This window comes from Monodelphis domestica, chromosome 5 (assembly GCF_027887165.1).
Source record: "Monodelphis domestica isolate mMonDom1 chromosome 5, mMonDom1.pri, whole genome shotgun sequence".
Classification (NCBI taxonomy): Eukaryota; Metazoa; Chordata; class Mammalia; order Didelphimorphia; family Didelphidae; genus Monodelphis; species Monodelphis domestica.
In genome coordinates this window covers 317336239-317363192 of record NC_077231.1, presented here as the reverse complement: position 1 = coordinate 317363192, position 26954 = coordinate 317336239, and the positions used below count along the sequence as shown (strand labels likewise).

General features: G+C 37.0%; 1 protein-coding gene across 9 annotated transcripts in view; it reads left to right on the top strand.

The window, feature by feature from the left end:
- HDAC9 (histone deacetylase 9) overlaps nucleotides 1–26954 on the top strand; it is a 777497-nt gene that overhangs the window by 445175 nt on the left and 305368 nt on the right. For all 9 annotated transcript variants that reach the window (XM_056800543.1, XM_007505411.3, XM_056800542.1 and 6 more), the window contains one exon: nucleotides 22520–22640. In XM_056800543.1, the coding sequence (XP_056656521.1) occupies nucleotides 22520–22640 (121 nt within the window). The remainder of the gene's footprint in view (nucleotides 1–22519; nucleotides 22641–26954) is intronic.

Genomic DNA, 26954 nt, shown 5'->3' with positions numbered 1-26954 from the left:
GGCACTGAGCCGATGGACAGCAATCTGCCTTGGAGAAGACTGTGCTTTTCTATGGGCTCTCTCTGTCAGTGAAATCATAGGACCCCTAAAAGAGAGGAAGGGGAAGGAAAGCCATAGTCTCAATGCTGAGTCTTGGACAAATGGCTGGAGTGAAGTTATAAAGAAACCTCCAAACCTCCAAGTTCTGCTCGGTGCCTATGGGCTAGCTAGTCAGGGTGCTACCAATGATACTGAGTCCCTCATTAGGAAGGGTGATGACAAATGATGAGGCATCCAGAGAAGAGAGATCAGGATGATGGGGGGCTTAGACACCATGCCATATACAGAAGATGAATGAAAAGGAATTTATTTTGTCTAAACCACAGCACTTATGGCAGGAGAAAGAAATAAAAATTAGCAGAAAAGCAGATAACCGTATGCTCAAGGAACTTACATTTGGATGGGGGAAACAGTCCAAATGGGGGAGTAGTGGCCAGAGAGGAAATCTTTGTTCCAGAAAGGGAAATGGAATGATGAGTGAGCCCTCTGAGGAAGAGCGTGATGCATCCCTTCTAGGACAGCGGACTAGCTGAATTCATCAAAGTTCAGCGTGGCAGGACATAAGGAAGGTTAGGGGATGGGAAGGAACTCAAGAGAGAAGAACAGAAGTTTGGTGGAAAAGAAGCTACCCGGGAGGATGTAGAGAAGGTGCTTAGAGAGCAGGGAGCTCGAGGAGGAGGTGAGCTCTTTGCTGCACATCTAGAAACCAAGCTGTGCAGATATTCATTTGAGATCTTTTGAAGAAGTTTTTTATCCAGTTATGCAGTGCATTCTATCACAGTGACACAAACCTTTGGCAAGTGTCTTATAGAGAAATAAGATGAGTTGGTCATGTAACATGGGCCAAAATGGTCTTTCCCAATGTGAGGAGAAAGGGAGGAAGGTCTCCAGTATGCTGGGTGGATACACTGTTATGAACTTGGAGAAAGACATGGCGCTAAGTGGGCAGGCATGGATGAGTTGCTACTTGTACCACCAAAGAAATGCCTACACTGAGGAGATCCCATAGGTCCATTGGAGGATTGAAGTACAGAAAGCTCTGGCCAAATTAAAGATGCTACAATTCTGGTGGTGTAGGATAACATACAGGAAATAATCATGGAAAGTATGGAAGAGCATGCATTTAAGCCATAAATTGTCTGAAGGATACTCTAGGAATACAGGGAGTTCAAGAGAAAGGAATAAAGGAAAGGTCAAGTCATTCAGATGGACTTCCCAGAGGAGGCTGAACTAATGATAGACTTTGAGGGATGGGTGGAATCTAGAGTGGCACAGGGTGAAGGGAGGAGAGCAGGACAGCACTCTGGACAGGAGGAATAATGGGCACCCAGAGGGCAGAATTTGTAGAATATATTTGTGGAACAACCAAGAGTCTGGCCAAAGCTGAGTTATCGCACACATTGGAAAGTGGGGAATAATATGGGATGGTTAGGGTCAGGTTAGGCTAGGGAAGAATGTGAGAAACAGAGGGTGACAGGAAGTTAGATTTGATACAGCTGGTGATAGGGAGTCACTGAAGATTTAGAAGAGGGGGAGTAAAGAAAGAAAAGCAATGTTTTAGGCTTTGGCTGTCAACAAATTCATCTTCTAAGATGGCAAGTGAGACACCATCACTTGTGCCTGAGGATATTTTAACCAATGGAGATCTGGGAATCAGTCTAAATCCTTTGTATCTCCTTGATGGACCCTTCCTCAGGCTCTAAGTTTTGGAGGCTTCCCCTCTCTTGCCCTTCACTTCATGCTGCAGGGTTTGGGGTGTCACTGTTAGATATGTGGTAGGAAAGGCATGAATTCAACTCCTTGTTTCACTGTAACTTCCCATTTATTTGGCTTTGAGCCAATCAGCGTCCTGATCTGTAAATCATGGCTAATAATCTTTGTAATCTATGTAACCCAAGGGAGTGGCTGAACTAACTGTGGTAAATAGAGTTTATTAGTGCCTAAAAATAGGATTATAAGGTAGCAAGACCTGAGTTTGAATCTTGCCTGGGACATTTACTAGCTATGTGATCTTAGACAAGTAATTTAATTTCCCTAAACCTCAGTTTCCCCACATGTAAAATAAAAATAATAATAGTAGTTTCTCTCAGGGTGGTGGTGACATTAAATGAGATACAAGGTACTTTGTAAACAGAGTTGCTCTAGTAATGTGAGTTATTATAACTTGATAATAGTAACATAGCATAATAGTTAGGGTAGTGGGATTCGAGTTAGGAAAACTTGATTTCAAATCCTGCCTTAGATACTTTCTATCTGTTTGGCCCTGGGCAAGCCACTTTGCCTCCTGGCTCCTCAGTTACCCTGTCTCTTAACATCTCATTTTCCTCAACTGTAAAATAAAGGGGTGGGACTCAGTGGCTTGTTTTTAAGATTCTTTTCTGTGCTAAATCAATAATCTGATAATCTACATAATATAGTGTTAAAAGAAGCAGGGACTATATAAAGAACTTAGAGAAATGTGGGAAGACTTCTCTGAACTGATGCAAGGCAAAAGAGAATGAGAATAATAAAATAATGGAAAAGAAATGAACAATAAAATGGAAATAACTGATTCATTAGGTCTCTTGAGGTCCAGAAAAGTTAAATGAATTGCCTAGGCCTATGCATATGTCAAAGGCAGAATTTCAAACCAAGTCTTCCAAACTCCTAGGCCAAGACAACAATCATCATGTCACTCTCGTTGTAAGTGACTTTATCAAATGTAATTTTCATTCTGTAATTTTCTAAATGTAAAATAAGGTACTAATATTCAGTATTAATCTATTCCAAGGAAATGAGATTATGTTGCCTTTGCCTGGTCATTTCCATTGTTACTTGCTACGAGAGTACATGAATCAAGGTTCTGGATTTAATAAAAACTTTATGAATATCACAGGAGCTGTTGTAGAGACAATCCCTTACTCCCCACACATCCATACCCAGAGAGTCTGTTTTTCACAACAAGATATATTATTTGAAATATAGATAATCTATCCTTATATATTTGTGTATCCTATATATTAGTTATTTATATTTAATATATATCCTTTATAATAATCTATCCTTGCAGACAAGTAGATTAGTTCTTGAGGAAGCTCTGATCTCAGATGACAAGTTGACTATATCATTTTCTTGTGGCCTTCAACACAGCAGATTTTTGAACACATCAGATTAAATCAAACACCAAAATTTTGTTTTATAGAGTTATCTAACTAGATGGCAAGATGAGAGCAGATTGGTGCTAGTTTCCAATTATTAAATTAGTTCAATTGGCCATTACAGTCTTTCTCTAAGACCATGAGTTACAGAGTAGGTGCTGATCCCTATCAACTCTGGGAGTTCTCTGTAGAAGACCAGGGAAAAATGGGGGAGGGATGGAATAAAATAGTATATTGTCTCTTTGCTTATGCCATCCCATCCATTCTAATGCAGTGGGACTTCAATTTTCCAAAGGAGCTGTCCAAATCACTCCACTTCCCTGAAATATCCATCTTCAGTCTCAGTCCATCAGTGCAGAGTGACTGGTCAATCACAAATGGTCACACATTCTCCAGTTCTCAGACACGATGTGTTGCTTCTATGGTGAGCTCTCCATTTCCTAGTGCTGCTTTATTAGGGATAGAAGAAAGATTAGATGCAAATCTGATGAGAGGAAAGTCTTCCTACTAAGACACATTGGCATCTTCTTTTCATGTTAATAGACTTAATAGAGTTTCCTTGAACCCAGCTTTGGGCAAGCAACTTTTCCAGTGTCATACAGTCAGTATGCATTATAGGCAGGTCTTGAAATCAGGTTTTCCTGGCTCTGAGGCCATCATTATGCCATAATGACACACTGCAGAAAATGGCTTAATTGCCTATTCTGTTGGCTTTTTCTCATTCTTTTTCCTTGAACCCTCTGCCATATTCTCATACTATACTCTTGACCACCTTCTTCCAGATACCCTTTTCCCTTTTAGTTTTCTGTGACAATGTTCTCTGTTGGTTCTCCTATAGGTCTGGCCATTCTCGATCTCCCTGGATGTATTATTATCCATGACTGTGAATATATCCCAGAACTATTTTTTTCATAACCCTCACCTTCCATCTTGGAGTCAATACTGTGTATTGGCTTCAAGGCAGAAGAGTGGTAAGGGCTAGGCCATGGGGGTCAAGTGACTTGCCCAGGGTCACATAGCTGGGAAGTGTCTGAGGCCAGATTTGAACCTAGGACCTACCATCTCTAGGCCTGGCTCTCAATCCACTGAGCCACCCAGCTGCCCCCCCCCCCAGTACTGTTTTTTTAATGGTCTTTTCTCCCCTTTCTGCACTTCCTCTCTTGGTGACTTCAACTTCTGTGAATTTACTTTTGATCTCTATGTTGATAACTCCTGGATCTGTAATCAGCCCCATTCTCTTTCTTGAGTTCCTGTCTCAGATCGTCAATCACCTACTGGATGTTTTAACTGGTTCTTAGAGACATCTCACATAGAACATATCTGAAGTAGAATTCATTATTTCTCCACCCAAACCCTCCATTCTATCAAACTTTCCTATTTTGGCTGAGAAGAGAGTACCATCAATTTCTCTGGTCTTCCAGGTTCTCCAATGCAGAATTATCCTGCATTCCTTAGTCTCTCAACACAAATTTCCCCTTCTTAGGATTAAAACCCTTCCACAACTTAGCCTTTGTTGTCCATTTCTAGAATACTGTGGTCTAGGCAGAATAAAGATCTTTGTTCTTCACACACAGGACTCACAGTCCTGGCTCAGTAACTTTGTACTGGGCAGCCTCCTTTCCTAGGATTCTCTTATTCCTCCGTCCCTCATACAATGCTCCACTTCCTTCAAGATCCTTTTGAAACACAACATTCTACCTGAGATCTTTCTTGATTTCTCCTCCATTCTCCCAAATGCTAGTGCCCTTCTTCACCAACGACCTTGTATTTGGCTGCATTAAATTGAGTTTGGATCTATTCTTTTTTATTTTAATTAATTTGTTTGTTTGTTACATTCAGATACCTAGCTAACTCCTTTCCTTCTCTCTCCTACCCCCAGAGAAGACATCATTTGACAAAAAGATCTTCCTTACATACAAATATATGTATGAATAAACACACACACACATATATGTATTTAAACACATACACACATGTTTTTACCTTTGATAGAATGGAAGCTTTTTAAGGGTAGGGGCTATTTCCTTTTTGTCTCTGTATCCTCAGGGCATAGCACAGGACCTGACCCATAGGAGGCAGGAGATCAATGCTTTATAAGTAGAGCTTAACAAATTCAGTTCACTCTTTTTAAAATATATAAATGAGAGAAATAAGGCCCAGGAAAATGATAGGATTTTCTTCTTGGCTTGGCTTAACTTTCCCAGGACATACAAGAAGTCAGTGGCAGATCTGGGATTGGAACCCAAGACCTTGGCCTCTGATTCTGACCTTTTTTACACTTAATTTGTTTCTTCATTTGCAAAGCTGTGGACAGAGTATGCCTATGGGAATTTCAATGTAAGCAGAACTCCAAAACAGAGGGTCAGTGCATGAAATAGCTTCAGAAAATGAGGTATTCCAGTGGAAAACATTGCCTAATCCATCACTCCCTCAAAAATGATTAGAGAAGATGGAGTCCTCCAGGCTCAGGCAGGTACTTAGACTGGTCCAGGGGAAGTTGGACGTTTTCCCTGACTTTGGAGTTGCCATAAAATGAGCCCTTTCATGTCCTCCATAAGGCCAAACCAATGCAATCCATCTGTTCTGCTGAATTATTTTGAGTTCCCAACCAAAGGCATTGCCTTTTCATGCATTTTATCATGATGTTATGCCCTTTATTATGTTTTACAAAAGGTTGTGATTCCTCCAGGGCCAATGAGAACTGATTAGGGTGCTGGCCCCCTTCCAGGCTTTGAACGCAGGAGGGGAAGGAATAGGCCTGTTTCATTTTTTCCTTCTTTTTGGCAGAGAAGTAAGACTCTCTGCTGGGTGTGCTCTGTGTGTGGGTGGCGGATGGGGTGGGGGGAAGGGTGGGTTGCATTTTACCCTGTCACAAGAGGACTTGGAAGAGCATCCTCCAAATAACTCCATTATCCTGCTTGATTGCCAGTGCATTACAATCTACAAAGAACAAATCTGTAAGCATCAGCTTTAGTATTATAGGATATGGGGCCAACCTCCAAGTCAGGTAGAGCTGGGTTCAAATCCTGTCTTGACTACATACTATCTGTGATTGGAGTAAATCATTTCTTCTCTCATCATCCCAGGTTACTTTCCAAGAGTCTGAATTTTAGATGAATGACTAGTACATGTTAGTGAACGTGCTCATTTTTAGATCTGGAGTTCCTGATTGATGAAATCAAAGATCTCCTCCCCAAAATGAAAATGAGTGACTGGAGCACAGCTTACTGGGAGATACCACCAGAGCAGTGTTAGGGATATCACTTTCCCCCAACCTAGAGATGTCATTTTCTTTTTTATTTAATTCTTTTCAACTACAACAATAGCAATCATTTATGCTGTGTAAAATGGGGTGCCAAGTGATGGAGTTACAAAGGCAGAAATGTAGTCCTTGTCCTCAAGAAGCTTACATCATAGGCATGGGGACATAATGTATAAACTAAGAAGTGAATGCAAGTTAGATAGAGAATGGAGAGAGCATTCACCAACCAGTGCAACAGGGAAGGCCCTTGATCCAGAAAGCTGTACTGAAGGTAATCTTTAAGGCCAACTAGGGCATGTTTTGCAGGCATAAGGAGGGAAGGAGATGGCCGGATGAAGACAGCAAGGTAAGAGAATGAATGCCAAGTCCAAGGAATAGCCAGTAGGCCTGTTTGCTTGGAATGTGGACTGGGTGAAAGCAGAGTAAAGGAAGTCTGGAAATGTTTCTGGAGGCAGATTAGGAACAGTATAAAATTACAGGCTGAGTAGTTTATATTCTCTTCTGGAGGCAACTGGGAATCACTGAGCTCATTTGAACAGGGGAATGATGTGGTCAGATCTGTGCTTCAGAAGGATAATTTCATGATCCATATAGAGGAGAATCCAGAAGCTTAGCATGTGAGAGCCATAGGAGAAGGATGGAACAGGAAAAATGAGGAGGATTGGGGAGGGCTGTGGAGCATATGAAATGATCCTGACAAAGTTCTCTGGACAATTTTTCCGTGACTAGAGACAAAAGAGAACACAGTGGATGAAATAAAGGGCCCTGGCAAAGGAGCATCCTCAAGTATCAACCCACTTTTATTGCTTGAGTCTTAGCTTCTTCTCTTGGACCTTAGAAACAGCCAATCAGTAGTTGTGATTGGTTGCCCAAAAAGCCATGTTGGTTCAATTCGCCCAGAATATTCTCTGCTTTGGACATGATTCTTTTCTTTCTGAGACAGGGAACCATTTTTGGCCCAAAATAGGGTCATCAGACGATGGTGTTGCCTATGTAAGCATTTTAGCACTGATTTAAAAAGAATAATTTTAATTTTTTTTCCAGATTACATGTTGCCAAAATTTTTAATAATCATTTTGTGATACACGTTCTCTCCCATGATCCCTCTCAGCCCCCTCTCCTCCCTGATATGGCATGTGATAGGATATGGGTTGTACAGTTACAATACATATTTTTATATGGGAAAGAAGACATATATCATAGTGAACAGAACTTCATGAAGGAAATAAAGTGAATTATAAATGGTCTGCTTCAATCTGCATTTAGACTCCCATCAGTTCCTTCTATGGCAGTGGAGTGTCTTTTTCACCATGAGTCCCTTGGAATCATCCCGGATCTTTAAATTGGTGATAATAGTCAAGTCATTCACAACTTACTTCTTTTCACTGTTGTTATTACTATGGAGAACATTCTCCTGGTTCTTCTCACTTTACTTTCATATGAGTCTTTACAGATTTCTATGTGTGTGTGTATGTTTATGCATGTGGCAGAGAGAGAGAGAGAGAGAGAGAGAGAAGGGGGGGAAGGCAGAGGGAGAGAAAGAAAGAGATCTTCAGCATTTCTTATGGTACAACAGTATCCCATTACAATCATATACCCCAACTTGTTCAGCCAGTCTCCAATGGATGAACATCTTTTCAGTTTCAAATTCTTTGCCATCACAAAAAAAAGTTGCTGCACATTTCTTTGTAGAAGTAGGTCATTTCCTCCTGCCATTGTTCTCTTTGGGATATAGACCTAGTAATGGCTTTGCTAGGTCAAAGGGTACACTTAGTTTGGTGGCCCTTCGGGCATGGTTCCAAATTGCTCTTCAGGACAGCTTTATCAGTTCATAGTTCCACCAACAGCATATTAGTGTCCCAATTGTTTTTTTTCCACATTCCCACCTTCCAACATTTATCATTTTCCTTTTTTGTCATAGTAGCCAGTCTGATAGATGTGAGCTATCACTGATGCCTATAAGATTCAGTTATCTAACAAAAGGGCTGATAGATAGAAGGGCATTCGCGAAATGAAAGAAATGCAAAATAATTAAACACTAGTAAACAGAGGGAGGCTGGAGTATACTGGAAGGAACACTAGATTTAAAGTCTAAAGTCTTAAAATTAAATCACAACTCTGCCAATTTCTACATATGTTATCTTGACTAAAGCTATGAGACTATATAAAGCTATGACTCAGTTTCCTTCACTATAAAAAGAGGCAGTTGGAATAGATGATCTCTATAATTTATTCTAACTCTAAACCTATAATTTTTTGTTTGAATCATATGTATGTTAAAGCTACCTCCAAAATATGAAGACCTAATAAAGCTCATATCGGAGAAGGGATGGACTAGAAAGGGACAATAGTAATATAGTATTGGACCTGGAGTCAGGAAGAACTATTTTTGTTAGTTCAAATCTGGCCTTAGACACTTACTAGCTATGTGACCCTGGGAAAATCACTTAACTCTGTTAGTCTGTTATTTCATCTCTCAAATGAGCTTGAGAAGGCAACGGAAAACCACTCCAGTGTCTTTGCCAAGAAAACTCTAAATGGGTTTCCTCATGAAGAGTCAGCACAACTGAAAGATTGAACAACAAAGAATAGAATACTTCATTAATACATGTGTGTGACATCTGTTAAGTTAAATATATCTATATGCATATATTGAATGTCAAGAATGTGCATAGTGTTCTTTGCTAGGCATTAGTCATTAAAAGACAAAACATGCTACCTTCAGTGAACATGCATTCTCCTAGAGGATGGAGCAGGGCACACGCACATAAATAGAAAACAGAAATTAAGAAACACAAATGGATTTCCATTGAGTATTTATATGGGTTCTAACAAAGTAAAAATATGAGGAGGAAGGAGAGGACAGAAACACTTATCTGATCTCTGCTGTGAAGAAAGATAGATATTTGAATGGGACTATGATGGCACATTTAAAAAATAATTTATTTATTTAGAATATTTTTCCATGATTTCCATGATTCATGTTCTTTCCCTCCTTTCTTCCCTGCCCACTCCCAGAGCAGACAGGTTATACATGTATCAATGTTCAAAACCTATGTCCATATTATTCACGTTTACAATACAGTGATCATTTAAACCCTAACTCCTCAATCACATATCCACTGAACCATGTGATCAATCATGTTTTCTTCTGTGTTTCTACCCCAACAGCTATTTCTCTGAATGTGGATAGTGTTCTTTCTCCTAGGTCCTTCAGGATTATACTGGATCATTGCATTGTTACTAGGAAAGAGTTCCATTACATTTGATTTTGGTACAGTATTTCACTTTCTATGTACAATGTTTTCCTGGTTCTGCTCATTTAACTCTGCATCGAATCCTGGAGGTCTTTCCAGTTCACATGCAAATCCTCCAGTTCATCATCCTTTCATTGCAATAATATTCCATCACCATCAGATAATGCAATTTGCTTAGCCATTTTCCAGTTGATGAACACTCCCTCATCTTCCAGGTTTTTGCTTACTCAAAGAGCTTGGCTATGAATATTTTTGTGCAAGTATTTTCCGTATTATCAATTTGGGGTACAAACCCAGTAGCAGTAGGGCTGGATGAAAGGGCAGGAAGTCTTTTAGAGCCCTTTGGGCATAATTCCAAATTGTCTTCCAGAATGGTTGGATCATTTCACAATTCCACCAGCAGTGTATTAGTGTCCCAAATTTGCCACTTCCCCTACAACATTTATTAATTTCCTTTGCTGTCATATTGACCAATCTGCTAGGTGTGAGGTGGTACCTTAGAGTTTTGATTTGCATTTCTCTAATTATGAGAAATTTAGAACACTTTTTCATGGACTCATTGATAGTTTTGATTTCTTTACCTGAAAACTGCCTATTTTAACTAATCCTTGTCCATTTATCAATTGGGTAATGGATTGATTTTTCATACAATTAATTTAGTTCCTCATAAATGTGAGACATTAGAACTTTGTCAGAGGTTTTTGTTATAAAGGTTTTTTCACCAATTTGTTGCTTCCCTTCTAATTTTTGTTGCATTGGTTTTATTTGTACAAAACCTTTTTAATTTAATGTAATCAAAATTATTCATTTTACATTTTGTAATATTCTCTATCTCTTGCTGGTCTTAAATTTCCTTTCCCATAGATGTGACAGATATACTATTCTATGTTCACCTAATTTATTTACAATTTACTTCCTTATATTTAAGTAATTTCCTCATTCTGAATTTATCTTGGAATAGGGTGTCAGATATTAATCTACACTTTATCTCTCCCATACTGTTTTCCAATGCTCCCAGTAGGTTTTGTCAAATATTGGATTCTTGTCCCAAAATCTGGGATCATTGGGTTTATCATACACTATCATGGTGAAGTCATGTATCCAATTGATCCTCCCTTCTGTCTTTTAGCCAATACCATATTGTTTTGATGATCACTGCTTTATAGTACAGTTTAAGATCTTGTACTGCCAGGTCCCCATCCTTCACTTTTTTTTCCCTCATTTGTTCCTTTGATATGCTTGATCTTTTTTTCTTCCAAATGAACTTTGTTATATTTTTTCTAATTCAATTAAACAGTTTTTTGGTAGTTTGATAAGTATGGCACTGAATAAATAAACAAATTTGGGTAGGGTTGTCAATTTTGTTATATTAATTCCATTCTACCGATGAACAATTGATGTTTTCTCAATTATTTACATCTAGTTTTAGTTGTGTGGAAAATGTTTTGTAGTTGTGTTCATATAATTCCTATGTTTTTCTTGGCAAATAGATTCCTAAATATATTATATTGTCTAGAGTGATTTTAAATGGAGTTTCTCTTTATAACTCTTGCTGAGTTGTGATGGAAATATATGGAAATGCTGATGATTTATATGGGTTTAATTTGTACCCTTCAACTTTGCTAAAGTTGTTGATTATTTCCACTATCTTTTTAGTTGAATCTCTAGGATTCTTTTATTAGACCATCATATCATCTACAAATAGTCATAGTTTAGTTTCCTCATTGCCCCTGCATTAATCCCTTCATTTACTTTTTTCATCTCTAATTGCTACTGCTAGCATTTCAAATTCAATGTTAAGTAATAGACATGACAATGGACATCCTGATTTACTCCTGATCTTATTGTGAAGACTTCTAACTTATCCCCATTGAAGACAATACTTGCTGATGGTTTTAAATATATACTGTTCATTATTTTTAGGAAAGGCCCAACTATCACTATACTTTCATTGAGGATTGTGTGCTGTATTTTGTCAGAGCCTTTTTTTTTGCATCTATTGAGGTAATCATGTGATTTTTGTTGATTTGCTTATTGATAAGGTCAATTATGTGGATGGCTTTCCTAATATTAAACCATTTTTGTATTCCTGGTGTAAATCCTATATGGTGATATTGGATAATCATTACCATAACTTGTTGCAGCCTTTTTGCTATTATTTTATTTAAGAATTTTGCATCTATGTTCATTAAGGAGATTGATCAGTAGTTTTCTTTCTCTGTCCTTGGTCTGCCTTGCTTTGGAATCAGTATCATAATTGTGTCATAAAAGGAATTTGGTAAAACTCCTTCTTTGCTTATTTTGTCAAAAATTTTGTATAGTATTGGGATTCATTATTCTTTAAATGTTAGTTTAAATTACCTTGTGAATCAATCTGATCCTGAGAATTTTTTCTTTAGGAGTTCCTTGATGGCTTATTCAAAAATTTTTTTCTGCGATGCGATTGTTTAAATATTCTATTTCCTATTTTGTTAATAAAAGCAGTTTATATTTTTGTAAATATTCACCCATTTCACCTAAATTGTCATATTTATTGCCATATAAATGGGCAATATAGCTCTTAATATTTACTTTAATGTCCATGTCATTAGAGGTAAAGTTGCCCTTTTCATCTTTGATACTGTTAATTTGATTTTCTTTTTATTATATTAACGAGTACTTTACCTATTTTATTTATTTTTTCAAAGTACCAGCTCCTATTTTATTGATTAGTTCAATAGTTCTTTTACTCTCAATTTTATTAATTTCTCCTTTGATTTTTATGATTTCCAATTTAGTTTTTATCTGGGGATTTTTAATTTGTTCTTGTTCTAATTTTTAAAGTTGTATGTCCAATTCATTCATCTCTTCCTTCCCCGATTTGTTGATATATGTGCTCAGAGACATAGATTTTCCCCGAGTACTGCTTTGACTGTATTCCATATATATTTGATATGTTTTATCCTCATTGTCATTCTCTTCAATGAAATCAATAATTATTTCTTTGATTTGTTCTTTGATCCACCCATTTTGAAGAATTAGATTTATTTAGATTCCCACTAATTTTAAATTTGCCTTTCCATAAGCCCTTATTAGATTATTACTTTATTGCATTATGATCTGAAAAATTGCATTTATTATTTCTGGTTTCCTTCATTTGTTTGCAATGTTTTTAAGCCCTAGAACATGGTAAATCTTTTTGTATGTGCTGGGTGCTACTGAAAAGAAGGTATATTCCTTTTTATCCCTATTTATTTTTCTCCAGATATCTATTTGTTCTAATATTTCTAACATTTCATTCACTTCCCTTACTTCTTTCTTCTTTGTTTTTTGGTTTGATTTTTCTAGTTCAGATAGGGGGAAGGTTGAGGCACTCCACTAGTATTGTTTTACTATCTATTTCCTCCTTAAGCTCTGTTAGTTTCCCTTTTAGAAATATGATGGCACATTTAACAGACATATTTAGCAAGATGATAAGGATTATTATATATTATGTAATCATATCCCTAATTTTCATATATTACTTATTGCATGTAGTATTTGTTAAGAAAAAATTCAAAATGGTAGCAAGATGATACACAATGGTAAGCATAAGTGAATTTTAAAATGTTACTGGAATATATTGAGAATATCAATTCTCTATGGATCTAACATATTGTGGAACCATTTCAAGTTTATGGAATAAATTGGAGATAGATGATTCAAGATATGAACCAGAAATGTTTTGCTAGGTATTTAATCCTAAGATTTAGAGCTTGGAAGAACTTTATTTTATTTTTTTTATTTTGGTCAATTTCAAACATTATTCTTTGGTTACAAAAACATATTCTATTCCTCCCTCCCCGCCCTCTGCCCTTCTCATAGTCAACACACAATTCCACTGGGTATTACATGTGTCCTTGATCAGAACCTATTTTCATGTTGTTGATGTTTGCACTAGGATGTTCCTTTAGTGTCTATATCCCCAATCAAATCCCCTTGATCCATGTAATCAAGCAGTTGTTTTTCTTCAGTGTTTCTGCTCCCACAGTTTTTTCCTCTGGATGGGGATAGTGTTCTTTCTCATACATCCCTCTGGGTTGTTCAGGATCACTGCATTGACACTAATGGAGAAGTTCATTACATTCTATTGTGCCACAGTGTATTGGTCTCTGTGTACCATGTTCTCCTTGTCCTGCTCCTCTCACTCTGCATTAGTTCCTGGAGCTCTTTCCAGTTCACATGGCATTCCTCCAGTTTATTATTCCTTTGAGCACAATATTATTCCATCACCAACAGATACTACAATTTGTTCACCCAAATGAAGAGCATCCCCTCATTTTCCAATTTTTTGTCACCTCAAAGAGCACAGCTATTAATTTTCTTGTACATGTATTTTTCTTTAATATCTCTTTGTGGTACAAACCCAACAGTGCTATGGCTGGATCAAAGGACAGACATTATTTTAGTGCCTTTTGGGTTGGAGGAACTTTAGAGGTCATCTATGTACCTTCCCTTTCTTTTTCTGGATATGTAATGTGAGGCACAAAGAGGAACAGTGACTGTGACTGTTCTACTTTCCATGGGTTACTAAGTATGTGCCTTAGAAGTAAACCCTCATTCTTTGACTTTATTCTAATCCCAACCAATCCAAAGTATAAGTATCTATGATATACAAAGTATAATTGTTCCTAAGAACACAAAGATAATTTTTTTAAAAAAGAAGAATCTGCACATAGAGAGTTTGTGTTCTCATGTTTGTTGTACTTTGTATTCAAAGAAGACCAAAATGATGTCCATTTCTCTAAATTAATACAATTTCTTGCATATAAAAAGCAAAAAATATAATAATTAGCACAGTCAAATTTGCATATCATTAGTTTTGATAATACTAAAATATAGAATAACAAAATTTATATATTGCTTTAAGGTTTGCAAATTGTTTAACAAATATTACAACATTTTATCCTCTAAGTAATACTGTGAGATCAGTGTTATTATGAGTCCATTTTACAGATGAGTAAACTTAGGCAGATAGCATTTAAATGACATATCCAAGGTCACACAGACAATAAATACTCAAGGAGGAATTTGAACTCAGATCTTCTTACTAAAAGTCCAGTATTCTTTCTTCTCTACCACACACTAGGGAAAGTGTTACTGAGCCTTTGTGGTTTTTTACTATATCGGAGGGACCAAAAGAAAGGACAGTGAAGGGCAGATGGTAAATTGTAAGTGTAAGGTTTAGGTGGTAAAAGGGATTCCCACAGAGTAAATCATCATGAGAAAATGAAATCAGAGAATACATTTTTCTCCATTTGTGAGTTGATATAGGACATACAAAGCGTGAATCCTATGGCATGCAATTGTCTGCTTTGTTAAGTGTCAAAAGTGTGGGGTCTTGAACTTGGGTCTTTGTGACTCTAGTTCCAATATTCTGTCCAGGACTCCAATAGAGAACTTAGAGCCAGTCTATGAGAAGAGTTGCACAATTTTGTCATTGGGAGGTCCAAATTCCACAGAATCATAGAAATTAGAGCTGGGAAACTCTATTAGGTCAATCCAGGTCCTTGTCCTGCCAACTTGGGGAAGGGTGGGGCCAGGGTGGGTGGGATCTTATCCCTTGTGGGTTTTTTTTAGGACTCTATTCAATGTACTTCATCAGTGACTCAAGTGAAGGGTTTCACCATTTCCCCCATGAGACTTTTCCACTGGCCAAAATCTCACTGTTAAAAAATGTCCCCCTGGATATCTGGGTTGAATATCCTTTTATTCATTTCCTGCCATGACTTGTCATTCAGTTAATCTTTGGATGGGATTTAGAGAATTCTTTAGAGGCTGAATGTTGACACATCAGGGACACTGTGGCTTCATGGCTTACCTGTTGGTAAAGAAAGTAGGTCATGGTCTCAAAAGGTCCTCCATGTTGAAGTAAAGGAAACCTAGAGACCCCTGCCATAAAATACAGATGAATTAACTGTACGATCTGCCCAGAATCACCTAAATCAGAAGTGCCTGAGGCAGAATTGAAACCCTGGGTCTTCTGACTTCAGCCACCACTCCACAATATTAGACTAATCCCCTGTCACATCATACACTCTTTGTGTGTGTGTGTCCATGTGCGTGTGCGTGTGTGCGTGTGTGTATGTGTGTGTGTACACAGAGGGGTCTGCAAAAGTTTCAGGAAGTCCAGAAGTCAAAAGAAGTGGGGTCACATCCTGCCTTGGAAACTTACTACCTATGTAAGTGAGCACAAGTTGCTTAACTTCAGTCAAAGAAAGTTTCCGCAAGTGTACATGGAAGGAGTTACTCAGTGACTTTTAAGGCCCCTTCCAGCTCTAGATGTATGATCCTAGGACCTTCAAAGAGGAACCTTGGGGAAATGAACCCTCAGAAGAATGCCTTGAGCAGTTCATTTGATCAGCATTTCTTGCATGCCTACTATGTGCTGAGGAGTGGGGATGCAAAAACCAACCTGGAAAAAAAATCAAAGTCCTTGCTCTCAGGGAGTTGGCCTTGGGTTGGGAGGGGAGAAGCATAGGTGATTTCCACAGGCATAAATAGAAAGTAATTAGAGGAAAAGAAAAACCTGAACAGCAAATGAGCTTAGAAAAAGACTCCTGTAGGAGGTGACAAGTGAGCAGAGTTTTGAAGAAACCCCATGACATTAAAGGGGGTGGAGGTAAGGAAGGAAGGCATCACTGGCATGGAGCCCAGCTTGTGCAAAAGGAAGGAGGGCAGAGATGAAATATCCTAATTGTATGGGGAACAACCAGTAGAACATTTTGGCCAGGATGTAGAATGAAGAAGGGAGTTGTGTAAAGTAAGTCCATAAGACCAGGCAGTTGGGATGAGAAGTGGCATTAAGAATTGCACAACCCAACCTTTTTCTTTTATGATGAGAAAGAGAGGCAGAGAGTTGGAGTGATCTCCCCATGGACACCAAGATGTCAATAAGTGCTCTGGAAAGGTCCTCTAGAGCTAGTGAAGGGTTCTAGGTGTCAGTAGGACCTGACAAGAATACATTATCCAACATTATAATAATTTAACATTGCAAGAGAGGAAGGAAAGGAACGAACATTTAGTAAGTGCCTACTCTAGACTGAACCCTCACTGTGCTAAGAGCTTCACCAATATTATTTCACTTGATCCTCACAAACAACTCTTCCCTTTTTGCATGTCTTTGTGTCTTTATTTTTTCTTTATTACATGTAATTGTTTAACATATATCTTTTTAAAATTATGACTTCAAAATTCTTTCCTTTCAACTCTTCCCTTCCTCCCCGAGAAGGCGAGCAATTTAATATAGATTATACATGTGAAGTCATGCAAAACATATGTCCAGATTAACCTTGTTGCAAAAGAAAATACAGACCAAAAAAGTAAAAGCCCAATAACACCATCAAAAGTAAGGAAAATGTGCTTTGATCTGCATTCAGGCTCCATCAGCTCTTTCTCTGGAGACAGCATTTTTCATTATGCTATTTGGAATAGTCTTGAATCGATATATTGCGGAGCCTACAACAATGCTGTTGCTATGTACCATGTTCTCTCCTTCTACTCACTACACCTTGCCTTGGTTCATGTAAGCCTTCTCAGGTTAGTGTGGATCCATAATGCTCATTATTTATTGTAGTACAACAGTATTCCATCATAATCAGATACCTCAATTGATGGACATTTCTTCAATTTCTAATTCTTTGCTACCACAAGAAAAATGGATGTGAATACCTTAGTACACATAGGTCTTTCCCCTTTTCCTTTGGTTTCTTTGGGAGACAGATCCAGTGGTATTGTTGTGTCCAAGGGTCTCCACAGTCTTATACTCCTTTGGGTGTAGGTCCAAATTCCTCTCCAAGTTGGTTGGATTAGTTCATAACTCCACCAACAGAGCATTAGTGTCTTCATTTCCTCACACCCCTCCAGCATTTCTCATTTTCCTTCTCTGTCATATCAGCCAGTCTTATAATTGTGAGGTGATAGCTTAGAGTAGTTCTAATTTGCATTTTTCTAATTAAAAGTGATTTAAGGCATTTTTTCTATGACCATAGATAGCATGATTTTTTTTTTTCTTCTGAAAACTTTATGTTCATATTTTTTGGCCATTTATCAATTAGGTAATGACTCATACACATTTTTCTTCTTTCTGCTCTCTTCCTTATCTTGGCTGCATTGGCTTTGTTTTTGCGAGTCCCTTTAAATTAAACTTAATGTAATGAAAAGGATTTATTTGGTATTCTATAATGCGCTCCAATGCTTATTTGGTCATAATTCTTTCCTTCTTCATAGATCTGACAGGTAAAAGATTTCATGCTCCCCTAATTTTTATATCACCTTTCATATCTAAATAATGTACTCAATTTGACTTTATTTTGGTATGTGGAATGAAATCCTGGTTTATATCATTTTTGCCAAGGTGTTTTCCATTTTTTCCAATCAATTTTTGTCAAATACTGAGTTTTTCTCCCTGAAACTTGAATCATTAGGTTTATCAAGCATTAAATTATTATGGTCATTTATTACTGTATATTGTCACCCTAATCTGTTGCACTGATCCACCATCCTTTTTCTTAGCAAGTATCAGAATATTTTAATGATTATCATTTGAAACCTTTGTAATCTGCTTCTGCTAAGCCTCTACATTTTCCCCATTTATTCCCTTGATATTATTAATATTTTTGTTCTTCCAAGTGAATTTAGTTATTCACTTTTCTAATTCTTTAAAATAATTTTTGTTACTTTGTTTGGGATGGCACAAAATAAGTAAGATAATTTGGAATAATTGTCATTTTTATTTATTGTTCTGCCTACCCATGAGCCATTAATGTTTTTCCAGTTAGTGTGAAAAATGAATTGTGATTATGTTCATATTGTGCTTGTGATTGTCTCAGCAGATAGACTCCAAGTATTTTATATTTTTTGCAGTTATTTTAAATGGAATACTTCTCTCCATCTTTCTTCTTGCTAGCTTTTGTTGAAATGGTGAAGATTAATGTGAGATTTTTATATACTTAAACTTTACTGAAATCACTGATTATTTCAACTAGTTTTTAGTTGATAGTTCTTTTGCAATTCTTTCATTTTCTTTTTCTCTGATTGCTATAGCTAGCATTTCTCATACAATGTTGAATAAAGTAGTGTTAATGGACATCCTTGTTTCACCCTTGATATTATTCAGAAGAAGTCTAGTTTATATTCTATAGATTTTGCTTGCTGATGGTTTTTGGTATATACTACTTGTCCTTTTGGAGAAGAAATTGTGAAGGCACTCCAGTGTTTTTGTCACCAAATGGGGACAAAAAGAGTTGGATATGACTAAAATGACTGAACAACAACAAAAATCATTTTAAGGACAGTTCCACTTATTCCTATACTTTATGCTATTTTTAATAGGAATAAGTTATATTTTATCAAAAGGTTTTTCTGCATCTATCAAGATAATTATATAATTTTTCTGTGATATTGACCCATCCCTGCATTTCTGGTATAAAGTCCACATAGTCATAATGCATGATCTTAGGGTTTTTTTATCTATCTTTTCCTTGCTAGTGTTGTATTAGGTCCCCCCCCCTTCAATATTAATTAGGAAAATTTTCCTAGAACTTTCTCTATTTTGCTCTTCCTGTTTTAGAAATAAACATTCTCTCTCTCTCTCTCTCTCTCTCTCTCTCTCTCTCTCTCTCTCTCTCTCTCTCTCTCTCTCTCTCTCTCTCTAATATTTTTAACCCTTTCCTCTGTCTTAGAATCAATATTGTGTATTGGTTCCAAGGCAGAAAACTGGTAAGGGGGTTAAGTGACTTGCCCATGGTCACACAGCTGGGAAGTGTCTGAGGCCAGATTTGAACCTAGGACCTCCAGTCTCTAGGCCTGGCTCTCAATCCACTAAGTTACCAAACTGCCCCTATAATATTTTTTTTTTTTTATAAAAGGGATTTGGTAGGACTCCTTATTTCTTTATTTTTACAAATAGTTTACATAGTGTTGGAATTAATTCTTCCAAAAATGTTTGGTAGAATTCACTAGTGAATCCATGTAGTCATGTTTACTTTTTCTTAGGGAATTCATTGATGGCTTCTTCAATTTCTTTTTCTAAGATAAGGTTATTTCAGTATTCTATTTTTTCTTATGTTAATCTATATTTTTGTAAATATTCATCCACTTCATATAATTGTTAAGACTTATTGAAATTTAATTGAGCAAAATATCTCCTAAAATTGCTCTAATTTCCTTGTTTTTGGTTGTTAATTCATCCTTTTAATTTTTATATTAGCAATTTGAATTTCTTTTTTTAAATTAAATTAGCCAATGGTTTATATGTTTTATTGAATTTTTTTCATGAAATGGGGTCCTGGTTTTATTTATTAGTTCTTTGGCCTTCTTAGATTCAATTTTATTAACATTGCCTTTGATTTTCAGTATTTCCAATTGGTGTTTTGTCAGTGATTTTTAATTTATTCTCTTTCCTGGGTTTTTAAAAAATACATGCTTAATTCATTGATCTGCTTTTTCTCTAACATATTGTTGTAAAGTCTCAGAATCATAAAATCCCCCCTAAATACTGCTTTGGCTGCATTCCACAAATTTTAGTATGTTGTCTCATTGTCATCATTGTCTTGAATGAAATTATTTATTGCTTCCATGATTTGCTTTCTGACCCACTCATTCTTTAGGATTAGATTATTTAGTGCCCACTTAATTTTAATCTTTATTTCACAATCCTTTGTCATGTTAATTTTTATGGCCTTATGGTCTGGAAAGAATGCATTTAACATCTCTGCTTTTCTGCATTTGGTACTTATGCCCTAATACATGGTCACTTTTTGTGTCAAGTTGAGAAAAAAAATGTACCCTCTTTTCTATTCCCATTTACATTTCTTCAGAGATCTGTCATACATAACTTTACCTTCTTTACTTTACAGAGAGGTATTATTATACCCGTTATATAAGTGAGATATTTATAAATGAGGTCACTCAAGCAGACTGTACTTAGGGTTATAGAACTATTAACTTTCTGATACTGGATTTGAACTTAAGTTTTCCTGACTTCATGCCCAGCACTCAATAATCTGCACTCAATTAAAAAAATTCTATGTGGTATTAAAGGGTCAACCTTTCTTAAAGGAAACGTTGATAATTTCTGAACCCAATTGGTTATTCACAGTCAGTATTAAACTGAAGGACTGGCAATGATCTGATAAGTATGGGCAGCCTGGAGGGTTATAAGGAAAACTATATGGCCTACATTTGACATTTGTAATCTAGCATGGCAGCCCACCCTGGGCAGATCTCGATCAGATCCTCTCTGTGGTGTGCCAGCTTCTCCTCATTCCCTGACTTAATAATTATACTATTTGAGGAAATGTTTCTCAGATATAGATGTATATTTTTTTTATTTTTCTAGAAGGACAAATAGTCACAGTAACATGAGTCACAACGACACTAAAAAAATATCTTTATTCTTCCATGAAATGTTTTTCATTTTCATTTGAATAGTCACAGACCAAAATCTCTTTGGTTGGCTTCCAAAGGAACCCAGTTTCTGCCCCTCCTAAGTCTATCTGTTCCTGCTACCCTGACTGTGCCTCATCCTATCGTGTCTCAGCACCCACTCCCAGACCAGCTTTTATGGGAAGTCTACAAAATTTATATCAGTAAGGGGAGGCTGCATGGTGAATGGGGAAACAATGCTGGCTTTGGCAGTAGATACCTGGAATCAAATCCTGTGTCTTGTGCTTACGTTGTGCTCCCTTGGGCTTTGGGCCTCAGTTTCCTCATGTGTAAATAGGACTAGATGATCTTTGAGATTCTTTCCAGCTGTGATTCTATTGTCTCATTGATAATAGGATGAAATAGAGGATCATTGCCACAATGAAGAGGGATTAGAATACTCATTTGATTAGAGGCTGATTTGAAGGAAAGTAATTGATTAGCTCTTTACCTTAGCTAGGTGAAGCTATTGGCTAAGCATAGATGCAAGCGGGGAAATAAATGTCAGATTTTTAAAACAATGTGTGACATGGAATTGTGATTTATCCTTCATTGATAAGCATTAGAGCCTCAAAAGAAGGTAGGGAAGTTCAGTGAGGGCAAAGAATGGATCAGGGTGGACATTGGTAATGGAAAACCGGCTCTTAACCCACGAATTGTCAGTTGTTGACCAGCCAGTAGCCCACTTGTTCTTTATTTTGAAGGCAGTGAGAAGAAGGATTGACACTGATCAGACATGGAATTTGGAATCAAGAAGACCTTACTTCAGATCCTACTGTCTGGTTGTATGATTCTAGACAAGGCATTAAACATTTCTCAGCCTCAGTTTCCTCATCTGTAAAATGGGAAAAATAAAATCATTTATCTCAGGGTTCCTATGAAATTCAAATGAGTAACTGCTATTGTGCAAACATTAAGGCACTTTATGAATGTTAGTTATTGTTATATTAATGGAGTAAGGGACTGATCATTTCTGTGGAGTACTTTTTTTTTCCTTCTAGGAACATGACTTTTATTAGATTGCTCCTTTAAGTTTAAGCAACACTGAAATCCAGGATCCATGCTTGGATTTGTATAATTTTAAATTATTTTAAATTAAATTAAAAATCATTTTAAAATAAAAGGAGATAGCATATGTAAAATATCTTTTGAATCTTAGATTACCATATATGAAGTGTTATTGTTGTTATTACTACTATTTCACTGCTTTAATTATTGTTATTATACTTTATATTCTATTACAGTACTTTAATAAGCAAAATAGTCTCCCATTCTTGTTGGATGTCTTTCTAACTTCTAATAAAGCTGACTTTTGGGGGTCTCATGTTCTTGTCCATGCAATCACTGGAATACCACCAGCCTCTGTTTTTTACTTCTAGCGGATCCAAGGTCGAAAAGCATCTCTAGAAGAATTGCGCCTGGTCCATTCAGACCATCATTCTCTGCTCTATGGCACTGATCCCTTAAGCAGACAGAAGCTGGACCCAAGGATGCTCCGAGGTGTGTACTACTGAGAACAGCACCTTCTACCCTTGTCATTAGTCACTGCAGGCAACTGTGTCAAATATTTGGCAAAGAGTGGGGCCAAAAATCAGTTTTTTCCAGGAGCATTGCTGAGTAGAGGGAGAGAGAATGTTACATTGGGAGCCAAAGGGGATGAATCAAATGCAGGGATTGGAATTTGACAATAGACGCTCTCTCATATTCACTTAAAAAAAAACTATTTGGTAACTTTTACTTTGATAGGATTTGCACAGCCTGATTTAATTATGGACTTGTAGCTGGGGATAATGGTAATGGGGGAATCTTCTATTTTGCTCATATTTCTGAGCTTTCCAAGAGACTGCTGACAGGGTGGCTTCCAGAATCTCCCTTTCTTTCCCTTTAGGCCTCATTTTACTTCTTTCAATTTTTTTCATTTGTCTCACTGGGACAAAGCAAAGCAAAACAAAATAGAACAAAATGGGAAGGAAGGGAAAGAAAGAAAGAAAAAAAGAAAGAAAGAGAGAGAGAGAGAGAAAGAAAGAAAGAAAGAAAGAAAGAAAGAAAGAAAGAAAGAAAGAAAGAAAGAAAGAAAGAAAGAAAGAAAGAAAGAAAGAAAGAAAGAAAGAAAGAAAGAAAGAAAGAAAGAAAGAAAGAAAGAAAGAAAGAAAGAGAAAGAAAGAAAGGAAGGAGGTAGGGAGGGAGGGAGGGAGGAAGGAAGGAAGGAAGGAAGGAAGGAAGGAAGGAAGGAAGGAAAGAAACACGAAACACTCTGGCACATGAAGAAGGGTTTACAAAGTTTTCTAATGAGCATAATTCACTTTTTAAACATGGAGCTTTCTTAATATTGCAGATAAGACTAATTTTTCATCTCCATAAGTGAAGAGAATTTCCAAAAAAGGGAGTACCTTACAACAGAGAAATCATACATATGTCCCCTCAAAAAAAGCTGCAAAAACAACAAAACTACTATATAATATATTCTATATTCCTTACTGAACTTTTTTTCCCAAATTGTATGTGTTACATGGCTTATCTAATACATTCACAGAAGCAAAATATCTTAGGAAATGGCTCAGCAAAGGTATTTGGGTGAGAGCCATCACTTGTGTGTGGTAGATGACTTCACAAATTGGTCCGATTTGATTTGGTTCTAAAATCTATGTGATATGCATATCACTGCCTCTTGATCATAAGATGGAAAAAGTTGATTTCCAAAAATCAATAAGATTATAATGAGCCCCTGGACTTCCTTTTTGTAGAGCATGGAGTCTGTATTTATGATTTTGGCATTACTCTGAGTACCCAATGTAGAAATGCCCTCCACCAATGCAAATATGCCACTCATCCAGAATTTATAATCAAAAAGAAGTGCTTATAACACTGGAGAGTTTAAGTGGCTTGACACCCATTGTTCAAGACAGCAAGACTGGCCCTCTAGCAACCATTCCTCAGTGCTTCTTATTCATTGATTTTTTTTAAACCCTCACCTTCCATCTTGGAATCAATACTGTGTATTGGTTCCAAGGCAGAAGAGTGGTAAGGGCTAGGCAAAGGGAGTTAAGTGACTTGCCCAGTCACACAGCTGGGAAGTGTCTGAGGTCAAATTTGAACCCAGAACTTCCTTTCTCTAGGCCTGACTCTCAATCAATTGAGCCACCCAGCTGCCTATTTAGTTATTGATTATTAATATTAATTATTTCTTAGATAAATGAGTATTGAATAATAGTGGTCATAAGTCAAAGCTACAATATTTGCTGAGTGAGATTTTTTAAACAGTAAAACAAAGCAGTTGGGGCATCTGGGAATCTTCACATGCATTCACTTTAAAACAGCTCATCAAATATATGGTCACCTCAACCTAACCAACAACCCCCACCATGAGTTTAATTCAATGTTATTCTAAAACAGAACAGAGAATTTGACCTGAATAATTCTAAAGGGAATTAAGGACTCAGCGTTTGAATGTCAAATGTCTATCTCTATAAGAAAGAAAAAAATCAACAGCCACCCAGTCATACAGGGGGTGCTACTCTTTGTTGAACTGGGTGGCAACCCTTAAGTCAGCATTTTGGAGAGACATCTTCGTTGTGTTGATTGGGAGTCAAACATTCCAAACTTCAAAGATGTATTCCATGGACGGAAAAGAATGAACATAACTTTATGTGGCCTAAACAGCACAGACCTTTATTTCTCCTTTGTCAAATCAAGATAGTCCCCCTGTATTTCCAACCACATTCGCTGAATGAGTGAAGTGCCCAAAGTCAGAGAGGGATCTGCCATGTTGGTACCTGGGACTGCTTGGAACCCATAAGTGAAAGTTCTCCCCAGGGCAAATAGCACACAAGACAGCCTCATATAGATTTTGTAATCCATGATGCGGAAATAATAGGAGAGGTAATGAAGAGGGCCAATTGAACAGGAAGTAGAATTCGATGAATGGCAGCTTCTAGCTGTTGGAAGACCTGCCTTCAGTGTTTCATATGACCCATTTTTTAACACCTTGGGCAGAAATTCCAGAGTTTCTCTCTAGGTGGGTTTTTTTTTCACAGTATATTCTTTGCTATAGAATCTTGGAAATGAATAGCTATATGTGGCATATATGTATATACAGAATAATAAATTATTCCTTTAAATCAGCTGGTGATATCAAATAGACAATAGCTCAAGACCATCAGACTAATATTGTTGGGCTTTGAAAGAGAGCCACAGACACAGCTGGGTATTGTTATTTTCTTTTAAATTAAAGGTGCGGTATTTAGATCCCAACCGCCACCACCATCTTTATTACTTCCCCATCTCCAACCAACCCATTAAAGTCTGGGAGTTCTGCTGTGTAAGATTTGGAAAGAGACAGATAAGGACAGCAGGATGGTTGGTGCCAGCTTGGACTGATTTCATATGAACTCTGTGAAGGTTTTGAAAACAGTCAATTCTTCCTTCAACTTTTAGCCGAGATACCCAGGAAGATTAGATATTAAGCATAAATGATGTGGTTGTTCATGAGGTTACCGATGAGCTGAGAAATGGATAAGGAACCTCTCCAGGCTTTTTCGCCTACGTGACCTTGTGAAATTCATGTTTTCTTGCTCCATGGACCTCAGTTTCCTTAAATGTAAAAAAATTGGACTGCTTGATTTCTGAGTTCCCATTGAACCCTAAATCGATAGCCTCATTGAAGTTATAGCAGTAACTCAAGGTAGGCAGATAGATGTTTTTATATGAAATATCATGCCATAGAACAAACAACAAGAAGAATCATTTATAAATAAATAAAATCTTTGGTTATTTAGATAGAATTTAATGTTTAATTGGTATTCAGGAAAATAGTCATTTTCCAGGGCCACAGGATTCAAATATGAAGATACACTTTTACTTATTTTATTAGATTATGCTTGAAATTTGATATCCTGGGAAGATATCAAGAAGGGAGTATTTGAAAAATCAGAGAATAGTTCGGAGTTAAGGTAAATCATTTATCATTTTCAAGCAACATTCATTTTGATGACAGTGACAAGACTTCCAAATTCTTCACTTGATTCCTGATGATTTTTGTCAATTTTGCAGGAATCATTGTTATTTTTTTGCTTGTTTTCTCCAAGTGAAGTTTCTTTCTATTTAAACCTAATTAAAATTCTCCAGGTAAAACAGTTCAGGGGGGAAGAGGCTCTGGTCTCACTACCTTTGTGACCAGGAGTATATCATTTATCTTCCCTTGGCCTCAGTTTCCTCAGCTGCAAATTTGGGAGGAGTTTGGCTCTGAGATAATTTGGTATTCGATCTACAATCCTATGGACACTTGTGTAATGTTCTAGGCTGTCCATTGATTTGTATTTGCTCTTATTATAACCTTTCTTTTTTCAAATTTTCACATACATTACTAGGAAATATTTTCATTTTCTAATTGTTTAAAAATCATTTCTTTTTTCCTTTGGGGCCTTACATTCTATTCACAATCCATAAAGCAGTATTGTCCCCTCATCACATGCTTCTAATGTGCACACAACATATATAATGTTTATTTGGGGTATGTAAAGAAGCCAACTTTCTCTGCCATGTAGATGTAAACATAGGAGGCATTATTATCTTGTTAAGGTAATGATTCACCAATTGGTGAATGCTGCTGTCAAGATACCCTCCAGGATGAAATGGGGCAACTGAACTGACCAATGAAGGATTGATCAATGATTTTCCCCTTCCTCTGAGAACATCAAGTTTGGATACTAGATTACAACCTATTATTACCCCCCAAAGAACCTGACATGTGGGATGGCCCTTCCTGCTTGACTGCCAGAATATCTCTCAGCCTAGGGATGGGCAGATCCCAGCCTT